This window comes from Xenopus tropicalis, chromosome 3 (assembly GCF_000004195.4).
Source record: "Xenopus tropicalis strain Nigerian chromosome 3, UCB_Xtro_10.0, whole genome shotgun sequence".
Classification (NCBI taxonomy): Eukaryota; Metazoa; Chordata; class Amphibia; order Anura; family Pipidae; genus Xenopus; species Xenopus tropicalis.
This window is the reverse complement of record NC_030679.2, coordinates 108,001,530-108,024,385: the sequence shown is the minus strand read 5'-3', so window position 1 is coordinate 108,024,385 and position 22,856 is coordinate 108,001,530. Positions and strand designations below refer to the sequence as shown.

At 39.3% G+C, this 22,856-nt stretch overlaps 1 protein-coding gene and 1 long non-coding RNA gene across 2 annotated transcripts in view; one reads left to right on the top strand and one right to left on the bottom strand.

Annotated features, from left to right (window-relative positions):
* Nucleotides 1-287: 287 nt before the first annotated feature.
* fes (FES proto-oncogene, tyrosine kinase) overlaps nucleotides 288-22,856 on the bottom strand; it is a 72,114-nt gene continuing 49,545 nt past the window's right edge. The window contains exons 11-19 of the mRNA XM_002932240.5: nucleotides 20,293-20,502; nucleotides 18,292-18,414; nucleotides 18,089-18,142; nucleotides 17,200-17,318; nucleotides 12,960-13,054; nucleotides 9,775-9,898; nucleotides 7,709-7,866; nucleotides 6,337-6,459; nucleotides 288-4,022 (exon numbers count right to left, since the gene is read on the bottom strand). Coding sequence (XP_002932286.2) covers nucleotides 3,880-4,022; nucleotides 6,337-6,459; nucleotides 7,709-7,866; nucleotides 9,775-9,898; nucleotides 12,960-13,054; nucleotides 17,200-17,318; nucleotides 18,089-18,142; nucleotides 18,292-18,414; nucleotides 20,293-20,502 — 1,149 coding nt within the window. The 3' untranslated portion in view covers nucleotides 288-3,879. The remainder of the gene's footprint in view (nucleotides 4,023-6,336; nucleotides 6,460-7,708; nucleotides 7,867-9,774; nucleotides 9,899-12,959; nucleotides 13,055-17,199; nucleotides 17,319-18,088; nucleotides 18,143-18,291; nucleotides 18,415-20,292; nucleotides 20,503-22,856) is intronic.
* LOC116409774 overlaps nucleotides 6,419-22,856 on the top strand; it is a 59,113-nt gene continuing 42,675 nt past the window's right edge. The window contains exon 1 of the long non-coding RNA XR_004222047.1: nucleotides 6,419-6,501. This is a non-coding gene — a long non-coding RNA (uncharacterized LOC116409774). The remainder of the gene's footprint in view (nucleotides 6,502-22,856) is intronic.

The following is a 22,856-nucleotide window of genomic DNA, read 5'->3' as shown; positions in this document are numbered from 1 at the left end:
TTGATCAGGCCTGGCCACTCCCTAATTATTCTAAAACCACACTCTACCACAAGCTCCACCCATTTCACAATTCACAAGTTGCATTTTTCCATTTCAGGGCCCTACTCTGCCACAGGGCCATTGACTGTAGTACCCCCTGATGGCAGCCCTGCATTAGCCCAACTGCAAGAAAATAAAATAATTGGAGAAAATGAATATAAAATCTTTGATTGAGACGGGCATATCTAAAGATTATTATTGAAAAAAAGCAGGTTAATAACTAACTGGAATAAACACTGGGCAAATTGTTGTTTTGACAAAATAAGTTTATTTTTCTATGTTCTCATTTCCAGGGTATATCAGCACTGTGAACAGGATCAACAAACGTTAAATAAAATAAGTTATTACACTGTAATTTCCACTGCATTGACTCAATGGGACAATATAATGGCCACTTACAGAGCCTGTTGCTTGCTTCATACAGAGCAAGATTCTTTATCTCAGAGATGCTGAATTCAAATATTGCTTTGAGAAGTAAGGCAAGTGTGTTACCATTAACATTATAATGTGGCCACAGGGGAGGCTGTTGTATAAGTCTATAAATGAAATTTAAGAGAGGAAACAGTTAAGCAATTTACACTCATATAAAAAGCATATCAGGACATAAGAAGGCACTTAGCAGAATAACATGGCCGTATGTTTAATTTGGTCCACAATATAAACTGAAAACAAAAATGAAACAAAAGTCTGTTATTCCATGAATTGTGCAGGAAAAGCTACTGTCACTGTATAATGAAACAGAGCAAGGTTATCAAATCACTTGCACAGAATGTTTGTAGCTAATGAGTACAGGTAGTTTAGAAACCATGGAAATAGGAAAAGGGTACATTCTTTTGTTTTCTACTACATAATATTCTAAAAAAAATAATGGGTCTTCAGTAAAATGTAATTTCAGTGTCATTTTTATTTCACTTATCATCAATTTCAATAGAGTTGCTTTTTAAATAGGCAAACACACCCAAAAGGCCATTGAGAATTCACTCCAGTTTTGATTTGTTCTAAATAAGGCACTTAGAGGCATTAGAGAACATGTGCAGACCCCAGCTTAGGCCCCACTACATCAATAGGAAAAAGTACTAGTCTGCTCATGTGAAAACACTGGTTTGCATTGAGCTATATTTTATTGATTAACCATTAATGGCCATTACTGGTACAGTAGTTCAAAGAGCCATAATATGACCTTTGCTACAAACTAGATACACTTTCCTTTTAATGCCCTCAACATGGCCTGAATATAACCCCATACTACAGTCTTTCAGCTAGAACTGTGGATATTCAGTTAAACAATTGCATGGTTCCATTTTCATTTTTATTAGGAATACAGAAGGGAGCTACTACTATCAGGCACTTATGGTGACTGTTGTGCTATACACTATCTTTAGCAAGTAGCTCCTGCTCCCTTGCCTCCTACTGATTTCATATGATGTAGGATGCATTTATTGTCAGGAGAAGCCTAAAATAAAGGAATTTATTTCAGTCCAGTTGTTGCTGACACTATGACCCTACAGTGAGTATCTGCTAATCTTATGGATGCTCATGAATTTCTGTGCTATTAAACTATATATATATATGACTGCTATTACTATCACCCCATATTGTAAAGACTGATGACTGTGAGTGCACACAGATGAGGTCAGAAATTAAAGGAACACTTTAGTAACTTTATGCTTACAGTGAGACAAAAATCAATTTCCTATGTTTATTTCAGGTCAGTAAGCCTGCTAGGTTTCTTCTCACAGCACTGGCTAAATATTTGTTTACTGAATAGTGAGTAATACGCAGAAATTCAGCTGGACTTGGGAAGTAATGTGTGTTTACATGTATAGAAATACATATGGGAATATAAAAACACACATAAACACACAGGCATTTATTATTCAGAAACCCATTACAGGAATATGGGGCAATGCCATTTCCCATACTGTCCTTTTTGAAAATACAGTTCTTCATATTTGAAGAAAAAGACTGTTCCAGATACTTTTGATATAAGAGCACCATTCACAAGTGAAACATTTGATTTAAATTTTGACTGTTCTATTAGTGTGGCTGTGTTTGGCTCCCCCTATTGTCAGCCCCCCAAGTGAAGGGACCTGAATGGCAAGCAACACTAGCGCAACTTGGTTAGCACTGGTCCACACGCATAACAAGAAGCAGTAGAATTGACTGAAATAGTGTGCCAGCCATAGTCCTGACTTTACTTCAGTGCTTCTTATTCTTTATATCAAGGGACCCAAATATAATCAACTCCAGGACCCAAAATTTGTACAATCAGCTATACCCCTTGTTTAATTATGGAGGACAGCATTCTGAGCTCCATTTCTCATAACTGTTTTAGGCCTTTTCTTTTTATTATTATTATGAAGTAGCAGTTATGCAGGGAGGAAGTGAAAATGAATTTTAGTTTACTACAAGATTTACTCTACATAGGCCTTAATCCAGACACAGGGAGGCCCCCCTACCCCTTCCTGCACAAAGTCAAACATGGGAATAGGCCAAGGCTAGAGGTATAACTTTAAATGTAAGCAGGGCAACCTAGATATTTCATGTTTTAAGGGGCTAATGTTAGATAGCGAGCTATAGCAGTTACCTAGAGTTGGTTACCCATGGTGATTACATGGGATTCTGCTACTTGGGTATTTTAGCTTTTATTGTTAAATTTTATACATTTGGGGGCACATTTATTAGCATTCCAAGGTATTATTTTTAGAGGATTCACACAATTAATGATTTTACAAAACTGTGCCAGTCCCTATATATTTTAGATGCAGCTTATTAGGACAAGAGCTGCCACAGGCAATCCACCCTGTGTGTCCTCACCCTTATTGTGAGGGTATAGTGGTGCAGTCAGTAACAGCACTTTCCAGCTAATGCAGTTTTGCTCTCTGTCAGTGTGCTGATCTCTGATATGCAGCAATGTGAAAGGACACAATTAATAAAAATAATGGTTCAGAAAATATTGGTTAAAACCACACCCTTAAAATTTGAGATTAAACTATTTCCTTTAAAGGAGAAGAAAACTTAAAATGAAAATGTAGGCACCCTCCAGTGATTATATTCAATTACCTGATAACCTGGGCCAGTGCACCTGTTAGCAGAAAACTGCCCTGGCCTGGGGTACATGCAAGTGAGTGATCCTCTTCTTCCTTTCTTCTTTGTTTACTACACTGGGGACAATGTATGTGCAGTAAAGTGTTAAAGTTTGGCTTTTCAATTTACTGTGTAAAAAAAGAATCAGGAAAAGGATTGCTCCATGGTGTGTGCAGAGAAGAACTCCAGGCTAGAACAGTTTTCTGCTAACAGGAGCACTGGCCCTGGGTATCAGGTAAGTAAATACAATGGCAGGGAGTGCAAAACATTTGGTATCCCCAGTGATTTCAACCTTTTCTTTTAGCTTGGGCCTGGATTGGTCTGAAGTGAGGTCTGAAGTGAGTGTTTGGTTGATAGAGCTAACCATTTTTTTCATGATCCTTTATTATCTGTTGCAGGAAAAGCATTTTCACAATATAAATATAAAAATATAAATGCCCAGAGGCCTGTTACTGCTGTGCAGCAATAAGTCCACCTGTGCCAGAAAGGGGTTTCATAGTGACAAAAAGAAAAAAAAAAGTGTAAAAAAAATTAATGCACTGCAGCCCAGTTACTGAAGTGCACCAATACCTGAATTGCTGAGGTTGCAATGAAACCCAGAAAGGACAAGAAAGAGAGCCCTATTGCAGCAGCGCATCAGTAAGTGAACCTCTAAAGGGTTCTCCATTGAAACCTAGAAAGGATGGCACACAGAGCCCCATTATAGCAATGCAGTGAATCTCTGCCAGGAAAGAGTTCATTGTATCAGAAGACTTATCGGTGTCTCTTGCGGATGCTGACAAGCTCCTGGTGCACAGTGCTGAAATTAGGCCGCTTCTTTGGATCATATTCCCAGCATCGCAACATCAAGCTATAGACTTCATCAGGGCAGTTATCTGGGACAAGCAGGCGGATTCCTGTGAGTAAAAGAAGCAATAGTATATTAGTGATTTGCAATCTTCATGTTTCACTTAACACCATGTTCCTTGGGAGCACTCATTCAGCACACTTTACTTCATAAAGCTCACCATGAAAGTAACACAAATTTACTGTCACACTCATCATCATCATCGTTTACTTGTACAGCACCAGCAAGTTTTGCAGCGCTTTATAACTAATTTATAACAATTAGGGTCTTACAAGGGTTCAAAATTAAAATAGTATCAGTATAAAAGTCTCCTTTCAGCCCTTGCTCATAATCACCAAGTTTTGCAATATCTTGTAGAGTTATTAGCCCCTGGCTACATCTAAACTAAGTTATATAGTCCAAGATTTTCAAACTTGTCCAACCGGTGAAAAGATCAGTATCTCTGGAACAAAGATATCATTTGGGATCATCTGCCCAGTATACATGAACCACAATTTGTCGGCATGCGTATGGACATCTTAACTGCAGATACCCACATTAATAGCTAAGACTTTTATTTTAAAATCACTTAATATTACTTTAAACAACCCCCAGAGTAACATACCTTTATGCCTGCCTGAATATTTATTTTGTTTCACTTTTATAAGCTCTTTTACTTACTTCTTTGTCTAGCGTGTAGCTCCGCCCCCTCTTGCTTTCTGAGCACTCCTCCTCTCTCCGACTATGAAGACCTCAAAGAGGTGCCTACTGGATGTACTTACTGTCTGTGCTCCAATAGAAAAAAATCAGGCATGCCCAGTAGGCACCTCTTTGAGGTTATCATAGTCGGAGAGAGAGGAATGCTTAGAAAGCAAGAGGGGCAGAGCTTCATGCAAAAGAGCTCTGGCTGTAATACAGTAACAAATTAAATCTATATGCATGTGTGTATTGTTCCAAATATACATTGCCTGGCCAAGGTATATTTGGAACAATATGTGTATTATATGTGAAACATGGCATGTCTAGTCACAGTCAGTGAGGATTGCTGATTCCTAGGGTATTAGCTGGATTATTAGTGTGGGTTTCACTAGGCAAAACCTGTATGTGTGCATAGGTGATCTATCTGCTTCTCTCTGTGTAATTGTGATGGTGTGAGAGATGCCTTTTGATCTGCAGAAGGATCAGGTGAGTATGTGGAAGGGTGATTTTAGTTCTCAAAACCATGACATTATGAAATATAACATGCCCATAACTTGACCACTTTATACAGTTGCAGGAAAGTATTTATTGTATATGCCAGAAACGATTCTGGAAAGTCCATGTTTGTGTAATCCTTTTTCTGTAAATAAAGCATTGTGCCATTTTACTGCATAACTACAGCCTCTAGTTATTTAGATTTCATCCTTTGCCATTACTATTGTGGTGATTGTGCTGAGCTGGGGTGCAGCTGTAAATAGCTGAACCTTACACACCCTTAGTGGTGGTAGTGTGAATTCTGATGCATGTGAAACATGTAAAGGTGTTACTGGCTGAGCAATGGTTGGTGTGGTATGGTGGCGTTTTTACGCTGCATATTTTCTCAGCCTCAAAACGCTGCACAAGCCACACAGCCCCTGACTATGGCGTTTTTCAGCCTAGTACTGATGATGTAGCAAATTCCGTTTCCATGGTGCTAATAGTGCGAAATAGTAAAAAACGCCGCTTTTTTCCGCTAGGTCTGGCAGCTACCTTTGTGTATACATAGGAATAGCTTGCTGTGCAAATACTGGCGTATTTCGGCAAATGCTTGAAAAATCCGTGGTAAGGCGTTTTCTAGCATATTTACGCATTGTGTGGTTTGCTTCGAGTCTTTTCAAGTTATTTCTATGGATGATGATATCGTGCATTTTTCAGCCGCTGAGAGAATTAGAAAATAGGCAGCGTAAAAATGCCACGTGTGGCATCAGCCTTAGGTCACTACAGGTTTTTCTGCTTCTTCTAAATTGATCTCTACACTTGTAGGCTTTCTAGTTACTAACCTTGCTTGTTACCTGATGTTTGCTGGGAAATCTACTGATTGCTAGGGAGCCAATGAACCTGCTTTCTGCAGCCCCTGAGTTTTGTTTTTTTGTGGTTTGCCACTGAATGTGCTAAGGTAGTAACATTATTTTTTTTTTGTCTTTTACAATAGAAGTATATAAGAGAGACTGAGATGAAGAAGAGTTGGATAAACAAGTTGTGTTTGTATCTCATAAATATGTGGGTGTAGCAGTTATTATCAAGCACCAGGTGTAATAGAATAATGCCCAATGCAAACAGGATTACACAAATGATATAAATATCTCTTATGCTCTTCTTTCAGGGGTTTCACCATTCTATCCAAGTCTCTCTTCCTTCACACTTACCCTGTTCTATGATCTCCCTTGTTTGCTGGTTGCTCATAGTTGCATAGGGAACAGAACCCAAGCTGAAGGCTTCCCAGAGTAAGACACCAAAGCTCCAAACATCACTCTCTGAACTGTACCGACCTGCAATGCAGACAGAAATTCATCACACAGTAATGTATGCAGGTATGATCTTTTTTAAGGATGCATGAAATATTTGGATTCGGTCAAAAACCAAATCCTCCATTAACGATATGAAACCAACTCCAAACCATAATTTGCATATTCAGATTTGAAATAGTGTATCATCAACAGTGAAAAAATGATTGTATTTTGTTGCCCAGAGGTTTTAATTCAGAGGAAATTGAGAGCTGGATTAGGTTTGGCAGAGCACTTAGGAATCATGTGAATCCTGCAGAAAGCACTGGGATTCAGCCAAATCCTGAACTAAATTCTAGCTTTAGTGCAGCCATACGATTCAGTGTATGGGGACAATATACACAGGAGCCAAATATGTGGGGCCTGTAATTAAAATAATGAATTTTTAGAAAAATGTATATATTTTATTTTATTTTTAATTCTCAAATGTTACTGTAAAAGAGCCTTAGTGCAGAGGGCTGAAATACACAGGTGTATTGTCTAGTTTAGTTTCTATACCAGATCATTTAAACCAACTCATTTCCCTTAAAATTTGAATAGGTATCACACAAGAAAAAGATTAAATATAGCTTGCAATGTGTATACTGCAACCTCTAAAATGCTGGTATTTTATGTATGAAATATTAGCAAATAGCACAGAGTAGGTATAAAGAACAGGGGTGACCTAAATCTTTAATGACTAGGCCGCTGTCTCAAATCTCTGGTGCAATGATGTTTAATTCCCTTTGTATCTTCATTTTTGTGCAGTATATTCATACACTAAATGCGCAATTCTTTATGGATGGAAGAAGAGTCATGACCATCATAACCAAGAAGCTGATAGCTAGGCCAGTGCTCAGTTAGCACTGGGTACTACATGATCATAACCACAAAGTAAAAAGAAGCAGAAAAAGGGTACATTACTTGGCTAGGGATTGTACATATCCCTTGAAAGCATGGCTGCAATCTAAGACTGGAGAAAATTACAAAAGGCTAAAATAAATGGCAATAAAACTAAATCTGGAATGCTTCAGTGCCAGTTTACTGATTTGCTTTGAACAGAGGTAAAAGGGAAAGTGGTAATTTATGAGATATCACAGACTTTGTACTACTGAGATATATCATACAGGATGTAATGTTTGGGAGCAGATGGTAGAAGGGCAGAATATGTGAAGCAGGCAGTTAGTTTCTCATACAGTCTGTTTGCAGCTTTTCATAGAGATGCACAGTGGGAATGAATTTAGACATGCTGTACCGTAATTGAGGGCTTCTGGTGCCGTCCATTTAACAGGAATCTGCTTCATTCCCCCAGTGGATGAATACACTCCATCTTCTTCTTCTCTGGACATGCCAAAGTCACTTATCTTTAAGACATTTTTCTCCGTGACGAGACAGTTGCGGGCTGCAAGGTCCCTGCCAGGAATTTAAAGCTAATTTTTAATACCTGAAAAACATTCATGTCTCTGCTGCTATCAGTGCAAAAATGCAGAACAATATACTGCAAACAGAGTTATTTAAGGCAGGAATTGCTAGCGATCCTGTCAGCAGGAAGGAGAGCATTGAGAGACTTCAGCTGCAGGGACTGTTTAAGTGTAGGGCAGAAAGGACATTTACCCTGGGCCCCCAGCTGTGCACATAATGCAATTTTCATACAGTGTTATACCCAAAGGACCATAAATGGTGGATGCCTGTGTATTGTAAATATATGTAACTGCTCCTTTAACATTATTTTATGGTACATTCACAGTTTATGGTACAAAGTAATGCACTTTATAGATCGGAATGTTTTATGTGCTTGTGTCTACATCAATTTATTCATCAGTTAAACATTGTGATATTAACATGTTCTATTGATAGGCTAGCATTTAATGCTCTGCTGCTTGGAAGCAAATGCATTCTAAACTGGGGAATATAGGGAGTTGTAGCCCAACCACAGCTGGAGGTCTGCAGGTTAATTTATGTAGATTTTTCCTCCCTCAGATTTGGGCCCCATGATTCTGCACCAGGGGCGGGCCAAGCCGACCGGGCGCCCTAGGCAACCCGGTTGGCCAACTCCGCCCACCCCCCCCAACGGCGCATGCGCGCCAAAGCGCAGGGGGGGGCGGTGCGATTAGATCGGTCATTGCATCCGCCGCTAATGACAAGCGGCAGAGGCAATGACAAAGAAGCATTAGGGGTAGGCAGGAGAGGCTCCTGCCTGGCACCCCCCAATCATTGCGCCCTAGGCAGCTGCCTCTTTGGCCTACCCTGTTCTGCACTGCCCTTGGCCCTTTTTTTCTTTAACTTGGGCCCTGTACATTTGTAGAAAACCCCATTAATCACTTTATTTAGTGACCTAGTAAAACAGAACACTGTGTTATACTCAGCTGTTGTTACACTACCACAGATAATGAAAGTCATGTAATCTTATGTAGTATGATGCAATGCAAAACATGAACAAATTAAGTTTTAAGGTGTATTAAGCAATACTGCCTGATAAATGTATTAGACATATATACAATAATTAAGTAAATGCTAATCACTCACGTAGAATGAGACTGTAGAATCTAATACAACCAGCAGCTACTGTTAAGGTCCCCATACACGGGCTGATTCTAGCTGCCGATTCGTGTATGGGCACTACCGACGGGCCTGCCCGACCGATATCTGGCCTGAAATCAGCCAGATCTCGATCAGACAGGTTAAAAAATCTAGTCGGCTCATTGATGCGGTCCACGGACTGACTTTTCCAATACCCATCGTTAGAATTCGATCATTTGGCCCCAGGGCCAATTAGCCTGGATTATCCTGATATCGCCCACCAGTAGGTGAGGATATCAGGAGAAGATCGGATCGGCACGTGTATGGGGACCTTTAAACTGAAAATCCCAAAATTCACTGGCAGCTGTAGTTTAACAAAAGACAAGAGCTGTTGTGAGGACAGCATAATTTGCAGCCCTGTGCTCCCAGCATGAAAGACAGGTGATAAGTAAGAAAAGAGGATTGTGCTCATAATGTTCTTTGAGGATGAAAAACATAGTTAACTACTTAACTTACTACTAGATAAGAGGCTAAGAAGTTGCATTTATAAGGAGCACTTTTGGGTGCTAAATATCTGTGAGGACTGCACACTAAAAAACAATGCAGTATAGAGCTTTTTGCTATACCAACACTTACAAAGGTGCTTTGCAGCCTGATAAACCCTTTTACCAGCAATGCCCTCTCAGCTAGTACAGTCATTTTTATTATGTGACGTATGTAGAAAATTAGAATCAGCAATGTATTAGCGCCACAGACCTGTCCTGTGTGGCTTTTAACATTACATATTCTTCCTTGCTTTACCTGTGAATACAATGTTTACTCTCCAAATACTCCATTCCAGCCGCAGCATTTTCTGACATCCTAATCAGCTCTTTCACCTTCAGCTTGGGACCTTCATTGCGTAGAAACGTCTGAAAGTCTCCACCTAAAAAAAAATTATTTGTTCATTCATCATGTTTTAATGGATTCTGTGCCCTTATCAAGCAGTAATCCATCTGCAACACTTAAAGGTTCTGAATATGTTTTAGTGCAGGCCTTTTGTTAACTCCTTAGGTGCCATCAAAGTGAAAAGCATTATACAATATCGTAATCATTATGAATAAACTGCTATTTTCTTATACATTCTGCTAATTTTGCCTGCATGGGAATAAGAGTTAAACAACTCAATGACTGACTATTTAAATATTTTCATATAGCATAGTATTACCATGATAACATATAATATGTCAATATGTGCAAGTGCATGTCCTTACAAGTAATTTTGCAGATGTTAAATGTCTGACAGTATACACCCCTTTTTTAACATGAGCCAAATGACTAGTGCTTGTGCTGAACATACTTTTTGCCTATTGTTTTAATTAAGGAATATCTGTGCTTTCTGGTATTGATGGCACTAAACAAGAATATGAAGCCAGTTTTCTTTTTGATCCCTCAGAACATCAGCTGCTAAAATGAATTTCCAGTCCATTGAGAAGCCCTTGATAATGAGCTGCCCAAAGGGAGGAATGTGTCTGTGACATTCACATGCTCAGTGTGCTCTGGGCAGCTGTTGGGAAGCTAAGCTTAGGGGTTGTCAGAGCTACCATGTAGTGAGAATCTAAATATATTACTAATCAGCCTTATATTGTGACATTTATATTCTATGTATACAGTATATTGTAAGTGGGTCCCTAACCTCAGTAAGTGACAGCAGCACAGAGCATGTACAGGAAATAAGCAGAAAATAAGATGGGGAGAAACTGAGGAATATACAGAAGCACAGATCTTCTGTGAAAGGGCTGTGGTTGCCCTGGGCTGGTACAGAAGCCTTAAAACTTAACAACACAACATTTCTGCCCTATTTTAGTTAGGCTTAAATTCTACTTTAATTGAGCTCAATGGGCAAGTTATAAAAACCAACAAATTATTTAGAGCTTGACAATAATGATCATGTACTGCTGAGTAGCATCAGTTATTAGATGCCCCAGTGAATGTAACTAAATGTGACTATAAAGAGGCAGATGGAAGTGGGATCCAACTGATCTGGTCATTAGAAAGATGTTGGTCAGATATTGAGTCAGATTCAGTTCAATGATGAAAACTCGTGGCTCATCATGTGAAAACTCTGTTATAGCTCATGGGGAAATTTAAAAATAATTTTGATGATATGGTCTCCTAAAGAGCATTGGCTCTGCTGCTCTCAGTCTGCGTTTTTTTTTGCAGGCTGAAATATATGGATCCGGTCCCTTGGGCTGACTGGGGTTCAACACAAAAATGTCTGATTTTGCATTTTCAGGCTAATCCCCGCTCGTCTCCATTTTGTGCAGCTGAGCAGAGGTGGAAGCTGTACTTGTCAGTGCAGTTTCACTGAAATGCGTAAGGAAGCAGAGCCAACACTCCATGTGCCCTCAGCCTTAGGCAGCTCATTAACAGAGACAGCAAATAGCAGAATTTCAATTTTCTTAAACAGAAATCCAGCTCTTTACACCATTTTGTTTGGTAAAATATTTTGCACACCTAAATATGTGAGCCTTATATGTAAATACATTCAAAGAAGTGTCATTAATCTAGAAGGCAAGTGATTCGAGTTACTGGGGTAGCTAAAAAAAAATGGCACACCCCCCTCTCGTGACTTTATGTTTCCTTTACAAAGCAAAATTAGAAATGTACTTGCACATGCACTGCAGTTATTTGTAATGCCTGGCCCCTCTATTGGTCTGTATGTTACTGGCAGGGTGGCAACCCTAATAATCATAATTAGTATTATAACGCATTTAGAAATTGCCAACATGTTCCACAGTATTGTGCAATAAATGGGAGTATACAATAAACACACAGATTACACACATAAAATGCAGCTAATATTTAAATACAATTGGTAAGGAGGGCCCTACTCAATAGCTTTTAAATATATCAAAAATTAATGCAATTGGGTTGCATGTCATTTTTGAATGAATAAAGAATAAAGATATGATTGGATCAAAGATATGAAATAAAGATATGACTGGATCAAAGTTACATCATGGTATAAATCTTCCTGACACCCAAAGTCAGATATCATGGTGGGCATGAACCAAAGTGTTTCCCATAGGACAGCACTTGCAGGGAAATGTTCCCCTATGCATGAGGTAGGTCTCTGTCATTAAACAGATTTTGCTACAAGACCAATTACCTTAATTTACACCACTGTGCACCATCCTATTAAATGCTCATGCTGGGGAAGTGTAAAGCTGGCCATACACGTGGCGATCCGACGATGTTTCGTACGACCATCGGTCGCACGAAACATCGTCAGATCCGCCACACACCATTCAGGGCTGAATCGGCAGGTAAGGAGGTAGAAACAATAGGATTTCTACCTCCTTCTGCCGATTCAGCTCTGAAGGGAGAATTTTGGTCAGGCGCCTTCTATGGCGCCCGATCAAAATTTTCTAACTTGGCCGATCGGCGAGCCGACCGATTTCAGCAGCTTCCTGCGATATCGGTCGGCTCGCTGACATGCCATACACGCACCGATTATCGTACGAAACGAGGTTTCGTACGATAATATCGTTGCGTGTATGGCCACCTTAAGTCAGGAATGTAACAGAGCAGATTGGAAATATTGTTTAATATTTTACCAATTAGGTTTGCTTAATTAGTTTCTTCCACAAAGAATCCAACAATAATCTACTTTATGCAAATGACATTGACACTGGGATACTGTAAAACAGATCTCTTTTTGAACATAGAATACATACAACTTTAATCTAATTTAGTGAAGAAGAAAGACATATATTGCTGCTTATTTTACTTTTTCATAAATAATGACTGAAAAAAATATTTTTGATGCCTGCTCCCAGCTCCATTTTAGATCTGGCTGAACAGACATGGGAAAGTGGCTAATGAGAAAGTCTGTTGTGTGTTAGCTATACAGCCAGGACTTGGTATTGTCAAGCTTGGAGCTGTCAGAGTATTATACAGTGTCACTACTCAATATTAATAGCCGGGCACAGCAGAATACTTACCTTGCACTAGCTCCATAACAATGTAAATTGGATGTTTCTGTGTGCAGACTCCAATAAGTTTGACAATGTTAGGGTGGCTATATTGTTTCAGTATTCTACAAGGAAAAAAGAAAATAAGAAAACCATAGTGTGCTATCAGGTTGTTATCCATCTACTGTACCTGTACATACTAAGTGCTGAAATATGAGTTAAAGAAAAACTATTCCCTCACAATGAATACTTAACCAAGAGATTGTTTATATAATAATACGTGGGCTATATATATATATGTATCAGTATATTTTGCCCTTTTACATCTTTTACCTTGAGCCACCATTTTGTAATTGTCTGTGTGCTCCCTCAGAGATCACCTGACAGGAAATAATGTAGCTCTAACTAACAGGAAGTAGTGTGGGAGTAAAGCACACAATTCATTAAACTCATTGGCTGATATGACCTAACATGTATGTGTGCCCTTGGTTTGTTTGTATGCAACGTGAATCGTATGATCCCAGGGGCCCTTGGGGCTGTGGCAGACAGGGAGATTAGTCGCCCGCGACTAATCTCCCCAAAATGCCATCCCACCAGCGAGTATGTAAATCGCCAGTGGGATGGCATACGCGGCACCGCAATTTCCCTGAAATTGCGAAAGTTGCCTTGAGAGGCACTTAAAATGGCAACTTTCTATTTAATTAATTGATTTTATTAAGGGATACTGTCATGATTTTTCTGGTGTACTTTTTATTATTAAATTACACTGGGTGCTATTCTGATATCTACTGGGAGCTGCTATCTAACCCCCTTCCCATTGTTCTGCTAATTGGCTGCTGGGAGGGGAGCACAGGTCACATGGCTGTGGCGCCCTAGTAAATGAAGAATATGGCTAGCCCCATGTGAAATTTCTAAATTAAATATAAAAAATGTTGTTTGTGCTTTTTAAAAAATGGATTTCAATACAGGATTCTGCTGGAGAAGCTCTATTCTTTTTTAAAAAAAATGTTTTCCCATGACAGTAATTCCTTTAAGTTTGTCCAATGGCACATCATACTAAAAAAGTATATTTTTATAAAAATGGTTTATTTAAATTAAGCAGGGCTGTGGCAGATTGTGCTAGCTGTCAGCTGAATTTGGCACCACACATAGAAGAGGATTATTATGGTTCTAAAGTATACATAAGTATCTGGTAATATAACTATTTTGTCTGCATTTCCCTTGCTTCAGTCTGTCTGTCCGGCATCATGTGAGTAAGTTGCATGGGCATGTGTGCACACACGCAGAGAGGGGTGGTCTGACTCATGCCGAGAAGTTGAGTATGGTGGGGGCTGCGCTGGGTCCCCGCAACCTTAGGCCTGGCACTGAAAGATATTTTGTAGCAAAGCACTCCCACTGCTAAGGCTTTTCTGCCTTGGGGCCCTGAATTAAAGGCAGGATAGTGAATCTGTACAGAAATGACTGCTGGATGTGTACCAGACAAGTACATAATACCTTCAAGTTATTAAGAGGGTATTTAAAATAAAGTCCTTTAAAGAAAAATCTACCAACAAAGCAAGCCTGTGAGCAAAAAATGATTGGACTTAAATGTCAGGAAACATGGAACATAAGTAAGGTTGTAATTAGAATATTAATGAGTCTGGAAATACAGTATATTAATAAAACAAAAATTAGAATGTTAATGAGAGTAATATTATGTTGCAGAGCATGGAAGCTGGATTTTAATGAGTCTGAAGTTATGTTAAAGAGTCTTAAATGCTAATGGTACAAACATGCTGTGCAGGGGTAAGATGGAGCATCAGGACAAGTCTAGATGTGACTGCCATTGTTGGTTACACATATACTGTACCAAGCATAAAGTCAGGTTGGCACGACGTTGGGGATATATTTATCTTTTTGTTCCTGCAAGAGAGGCACTCCAATTATTCCTCTGTGCTTTTAGATGCACTCATTTACACTATTCTATAGAGTAGATGAAGTTGAAAAATGGCATGTCCACCAGCACAACCTTTTGTCCTAGGGAATCATACCTTGAACTAAAAATGCAAAGCAACAAGGAGAGGAATGAGACCAGAGAGATGTTTTTGATTTATTAGTAGGGGCAGCAAATAATGTCCTTGGTTACCTGCACCAGTGCCCTGCAGTCCTGTAAGACAGATCCCCTGCTGTTACAATGTCACGTGAACAAGGTCAGAGCATGTAGTCATTTGCAGGGCAGGACAAACCAAATCCATACTTTATTTTTGCCTTTGTTCTGGTGGCAGTAAAATAACCCCCCTGCTTCGGCCGTATACCTTCTGGCTTATTGTGAGCTTTCCTATGTGTAATCATATTTCCAGCCTATGGAGAATGATTATTTTAATCTGTATTCCCAAGTGCCCTGTATATTTGCCATGATTAATTCCCAATCTAGACACACAAAGCGCCCTGTATATTTTTATACAGTTAAATGCTTCACATCTCCCTGGCTTAGGAAGCAAACGTACTAATTACTTTTATTCATGTCATTATTTCTGCTCTGTGCTTACTTTCTATTCATTTGTTAGTTAAACAAATGAGCTGATGCATTGTTTTATGACCCTGCGTTTTCCTCTCATACACAATAAAGTGCTAAATGCCTCTCCAGATTGCTTGGTTACTGGCTTGGGAAATAGAGTCTCAAATTGCCTTTTTCACACAAACAAAAATAGGATAACAAATGAGTTGCATAATGAATCACTGACACGTTGGGCTCCAGCACATTTTCTCTTAGCTCGAGAGTCCGCTTTCGAACTCACTCTCATTGAGGATACACAAGAGCAATTGGGCAAGCACCATTAAACGGTTCACTCAGTGTGTAACAGTCTTGTTTCCCTATCAGTCTGTGTATCAATGAGGGGGAGGTTTACAACTGTATTAAGGAATAATTTCTTTCCAAATGAGGCTGATGCTGTGCCTGCAAATAAATACAAGCCAAGTATCAGCCCCTGTTATGGCATCAGCCTTTCCCTGTGCCTGCGCTCAAAGCCATTGCATTTCAGCCACACCCTTTGCCTGCGCCTAGCTCGACGCAATGGTTCTGGGTGCAGGCACAGTGAAAGGTGCTGCCAGTGTAGGGGCTGATCCTCGGCCTGAATTGATCCGCAGGACGAGAATCAGCCCCATCTGGCATTAGTCTTAGGACTATGGCACACTGTACACCTCTTTTTTATTAACATGAACTGTGGGTTGCCCTGTATGGCCAACTATCACCTGAAAACATGCACTGCAAAATTTTCAAGCAATAATTACACAAGGTGACCCTTGACAATTTGTTTGCTCACACACAAAAACACATTCAGTGGAAATGTTTAGTAAAATAGTGCATGCAGTTATTAAATAAAAAGAGATATTAAGTAATATATTTATTCTACTGCTTCCTATGGACAAGCTCTTCTATCAAGTAGACATTTATTTCAAGAAAGAAAACATCAGTACGGATCTTTATCCAGAATATTTAGGACTTGGGTTTTTCAGCAAAAAGGGGGCCGTACAAGCTACAATTATGATCGTTTGTCCACTCTACTGACATTAAGACCTGAATTGTCATATATGCAGGTATACAAAGGAAATTCTTACCCCTGCTGACGATTCAGCATTAATGTTTATGATGTTATCAAATTTTTCAGTCCTGCCTGATTGACAAGACAACCAATATACAAGGTTATTGTTTTTTGTATGGCACAAACAATCCACTAAAGGTTGTGCTTCAGGATGGGCACCATAATAATTTCCATATGTGTTTGGCACAGGATATTTAATTATTTTAATCCTATTATCATATATGATAATACAAAGATTTTCAATGCATTTGCAGGGGTGTCAAACTCAATCACATAAGAAGGCTAAAATCTAAAATACAGGCTAAGTTGTTGCCCAAATTATTTATTAAGATACTGTATGGTCAGGCACAGTCACAGTGCAGTCAGGCAATTGGTGCTGCACGGTCAGGCACAGTCACCAGGGGCCACATAAAACAGCCAGAAGGGCTGTATTTGGCCCACAAGCCTTGTGTTTGACACATGTGCATTAGTGTATTTATCACAATCAGAATTGTTATTATACTGATGCTTCAGATCACTGAATAATAGATTGTCCAATAACTGTCACTCCCTGTGTGGGCGGCTCATGTGTTGTTGTTGAAATAGGTGGTTGGTTGGCAAACCATTATTGTTGTCTGTTGCTGTATGCACAATGCTTGAACAGCAAATCCATTCTAGAAGGTTAGATATAATCCACTGATAGTACTAACCTGGCTTCCATTAGAAATTTATCTTTTAAGTCTGGTGGCAGTGTGTCCCGACAGCTTTTTACTGCCACTGGTGTGTTATCAGCACGAAGGCGTCCGCTGAATACCTCACCAAAATTTCCCTGCAGGAAAAAGAACAATTGTAAATGCACATTTTGCTCCAGGGAAGAGGCAATTTTATGGTTATGGCAAAAAGTTACATACAAGATAAATGGTTAGATAGATGGTAACTACTGTTCTCCAAAAACTATATTGCATAAAACAACTCATATGTAAAACCCTCCTTCATCTAACTAAATAATTTTCATAAAAATTTACTTTTTAGTAGTATGCATCATTGGCAGGGGTCCAGGCAAGGGAACCTGTAAGGTTTTACAGCACAGCAATAGGTAAATGAACAAATGAGCGCTCTAATCATGTGATAAAAAAAAATTTGAGCCACACTCAGATGTAAAAAGTGTTGGTGAGCCACACAAGCATAAAAAAAGCTTTTTGAGGCCAAATAAGGGCTGTGATTTGCTATTTGGTATCCCCATGTGGAATACTAGCCTGCAGGAAATTCTGCTTGGGGTAAAACTGTCTCTGTGCTTTCAAAACTTGCCTCCAAGTAAGGAATTTAAAAATGGGCACCTACTTTAAAGCCACTGGGAGCAACAACAAAGGGGGCGGTGAGCAGCGTGTTGCTCATGAGCCGCTGGTTGGGGATCACTGCTTTAAAGCCTGAGCTGCTGGGGCTGCTAGTTTACAAAAAAATGGCTTGAGAGGAAATACGGACAAAGAAGGAAATGCTGAATTTTGAGAATGATGATAGTCCATGTCTGTTGAAAACAAATGTAAAGAATATATTTAGCAGCAGAGCAGTTCCAGAATGAAATTAAAGCACTATGCTTACCTTTCCAATTCTTTCTCCCAGTATGACTTCTTCATGCTCCAGCACCCATTTGTCCTGTTGCCAAGAGAAGAGAGGTCCATTTTATTAAAGCAGTATTACAGAACTGTGACAAAACTGGGACAGAGACATTGCAGATGATCATACTTCCATTTGCCTCCTTAATCAGAAACACACAGCTGAAGTCATTACCTTTGGATCCTTACCTTAACAACAGCTTTATTTAAGATAACACCGCTCTTTTTTGTCACAGCTTGCTTGGTTTTGAGGAAGTGATCGATCAGTAATGGGATTGTTGAAAAGCCTTCTCCTTCTAACCTGTAACAGTTCTAAAAAGGACAAAGTAAAATGAGCAAATCTATGCCCCCAGGGGAAAATTCTGGTTGACCATCAATAAGGAATACAAATTATATTGTTAGGAAAAGAGAGTAGTTCAGAAAGGTCCTAGTGCCACCACCTTGGTCATGTCAAAAACCATTCTCGGAATGAGCATCTTTAATGAAATTCCGACAGGAACACTAAGGGGCACATTTACTAAGACACGAATCTGAACCGAATTGGAAAAATTCCGATTTGAAAACGAACATTTTGCGACTTTTTCGTATTTTTTGCGATTTTTTTCGGCGTCTTTACGACTTTTCGGAAATTGTCGCGACTTTTTCGTTACCAATACGATTACGAGTTTTTTGTAGCCATTCCGAAAGTTGCGCAAAATCTGGCGATTTTTTCGTAGCGTTAAAACTTGCGCGAAAAGTTGCGCCTTTTTCGTAGCGTTAAAACTTAAAAGGTGCGACGTTTTGCGCAAGTTTTAACGCTACGGAAAAATCGCAACTTTTTGCGCAAGTTTTAACGCTACGAAAAATCGCCAGATTTTGCGCAACTTTCGGAATGGCTACGAAAAACTCGCGTTTTTTTCGCACAAATGGTATTAGTAACGAAAAAGTCGCGATAATTTTCCGAAAAAATCGCAAAATACCGATCATTACGAAAAAAACGCAATCGGACGCATTCGGCCCGTTCGTGGGTTAGTAAATGTGCCCCTAAGACTTTCATATTCATTCGTCACCAACACACAACAAAAACTCTTTTACCACCAGAAAAATAGTATGGGGCAATTTACTAAAGCCCCAGGTGCAAGTGCTAGGAGCAATCCATCACTCCTGGATATTTACACAGGACTTGTATCTGGGGCATTCTTGTGCTATTTACTTCCAGCCAGGTTAAATATCAGCTCTGGTGGGAGCACAGCAACATTTTTCTTGCTGCCAGCAGAGACAGGTGATAAGGAGAGGTCAACCCTTCTGAATACAGGGCAGTTGAATGTCGGCATCTCTGAATTTATTAGGTAAAAGCAGGTCTTTATGCTTTGTTTTGTCAGAGAAGGGTGTAAAGTGGGGAAAACATGGTGGTTTAAATTAAACCCCTATGCCTGCACAAACAGCAGTAACCTTATTAAAGGGGATCTGTCATTCTAAGAAATCAATTCAAATCTATTCTATTGTGTTTGTCAAGCAAAATAAACTTCACTTACACTATATAAATTATATAAATCTTGTTTACTTTAGTCTTGGAATTACACAATCACAGCAAGCAGGTAGGTGCTATTTTGTGGATATTGGTAATAAGACAAACTTTGTATGACCCTAAATTCTAGTTTATGTGCCACAATGGATGACATGATGCCCATGCATTGGCTGGTGAAGAGGAAGGGGAAAAGTGAGTGCTAAATAGAATGCGAAGTTAATTGTTGTAATTATACTATACTATCAGATAGTAAGGAGATTGATCCTCTGGATAGGGTATTTGCCATGTTCTACTGGCATAACAACCCTGCAAGCTGTACTCTGAGTTATTAATAAAACTATGATTCTGAACCATGACAACGAATCTTGCATTCTGTTCTTTGATATTTATTCCTGTTACTTACTGTAGAACAATAGCATATGTGAACCTGGGGTTCATGTACCAAGGACTACGCAAGTGTACCCATTAGCATTGCACCTGGTGCTGGTGGACACATGGCATAAAGTGAAGGGCTCTGAAGCACCTTGAGACCCCTGGCACCTACATCATGCTGATCATGCTGTGGGCTTTTGCTTTATGTACCTTTTAAAGTGACCATGGCCCCTGCCAAAAGGCAAGGTAAATAAGAATGTAAATGCTGCTAATGATGTCAGAATTACATTTCAGCTTGTAACATAACTCACATCTACATTCTGAATGATAAAATGTCGTGGTTGCCCTTCCCATAGGACAGACAGTACATATTCTTGCTTGCCCTGGCTTTCCCGGATAAGGAAATCCCCGTTGTTAACCAATAGTCCTTGGACTTCAGAGCGAGGAATAGCACCATGGTACCAGTTCTGTTGGCTGAGAGGTTTCTGGACATCTGGGATCAATGGAAGAAGCGGAGGCAACTGTATAAGAGAGAAAAAGGTCAAAGTAAATACGCATGAGGAAAAGTGATATCCTGTTATAGCATTACTGTAGAATTATATGTTCCCTGCTAGTTTCTATTCTAAAACCCTGCTGGTCAGGTAAGTTTCTTTAAAAATGCCTAGATTTTAGACACTGAAAACAAGTTATTTAGCGCTGCACTTATTAATAAATAATTATTTAAGAGGAGTATTAAGAGTGATGCTACTTGTGCAACCAGACTTCTGTAAATTCCCTGCCACACGTCTCAGTCGTTGGGAAGCTAAATCAGCTGTAATGTCCCTTGTAGTGTGCAAAGCCATTGTGGGAGGTATTTCACAAGCAACTGGCTTATATCCATTCACACTACAAGTCAGTCTTGGTGCAGCATCCCAGAACAATGATCCCTAAGACCTAGTAGTGAGTGTAACCCAGCAGACCCCATGTCATTGATGATTTAAGTAGCTCTAATATAACACAGTAAGTTGCAATGATCTGATATACATATAAAGGCATGCTTACAAATTTGTTAAGTTGCTCTTATGCCATCATCATACCCTGACAGTTATTTGTTCTCTACAATGGTTCAATAACCAATAATAACACATATTTTATTTTCCCATTCTATTAGTCTTAAGTAAAAATGAATTATATAATATGTATTATTTATAGTAATGTAATGTAAATATTATTTTCCCTTCTCTTAACCCCTCCTGGTTTCTATGAATGCGTAGTTGGCTTACAGTAGAGCTTGTAGATTTCTTTCGCTTTCCACTATAATTTCTCAATCAAGGGGCACAGACTAGCGGTCAAGGGCTATGGAATGATATAATTATGGTTAGGCTTACATGTGGTTAGACTGTCGAGGTTGGGGGTGTTTTCTCTGGAAAAGAAGCGCTTGTGAGGGGACATGATTACTCTGTACAAATACATTAGAGGGGATTATAGGCAGATGGGGGATGTCGTGTTTTCCCATAAAAGTGATCATCGCACCAGAGGTCACCTCTTTAGATTAGAGGAACGGAGCTTCCATTTGAAGCAGCGTAGGTGATTTTTCACGGTGAGGGCAGTGAGGTTGGGAAATGCCCTTCCTAGAGATGTGGTAATGGCAGATTCTGTTAATGCCTTTAAGAGGGGCCTGGATGAGTTCTTGAACAAGCATAGTATCCAAGGCTATTGTGATACTAATATCTACAGTTAATATTAGTGGTTGTATATATAGTTTATGTATGTGATAGTATAGATTGGTAAATATAGGTTGTGTGTGCTGGGTTTACTTGGAAGGGTTGAACTTGATGGACTGATGGTCTTTTTTCAACCCTATGTAACTATGTAACTGTACATTGACTCTGTAAGTGTTATACCAAAAAGGGTGCTGACCAATGCACATTCCCTGAGTACTATAAAAACATGGGCCACATAATGTGAATTGATCAATCTCCTTTTTGTGTGTTTAAAGCAATATGGCATAATATTGGGTATGCGCCCACATATGATCATAGGATATACCCTATAACTATGCCAATATAGTTACTTCCAGGTATTGAACTATATGTGTATTGAAACAGCCATGCTTGTATTCACAGATATTCTAAGACTGCACTCCTCCTGTGCAACATGTATACACAATAGAAAAACACTTATTTAAAAGAAAAAGTGCAGAAAAAACACAAAGTTTCCTTGCTGACACAGTATGCTATTTTAGCACACAAAATGACCATTAGGTGTTAGCTGAAAATACAAATTGAGATGGACAAGCTGTTGATCACATGAACACTCCACTTGTTTTCACCGCCATCCCTAATACTCTAGGATTAATGTTCTTCAGATGTATTAGCAGAACAAATCCTTCTTTTACCCCTAAATAAAACAAAGGTGCCAAGTTGGTGTAGATCAGACTGCTGGCAACCATCAGAATTGTATTTTATTATTTCAACATTGGCTGTATATCAGGCATCCTATAAATTATTTTGCATTCCACTCTCTCCTGTACATCCTAATCCAAACGTGAAACAACACCAATCATTCCTGGTTCCTGGACTACAAACTCTCTGGTTACAACAGCTGTATTTGTATTTGTGACCTTTTTTCAGCAGTTTTGCCAATCCCTTCGTGAGGCACCCCAATCAGTTCACTCTGGAACACACTGACCATGTGTTTTCCTAAAGGCAGCCTTACAAGGCCTGGCCCTTCATGGTGTCCAACTGAGAGTTCAGCAAAGTACAAAGTTTTTTGTCATTGTATCCATAAATGTATGGTCATCTTTAGTAATGAGGGTGAAGAAGAAAAAAAAAAAATAATGAAGGGAGTATAGAATACAGAACTTTAGTTCTCTACAAACATGCAATTTATTGTT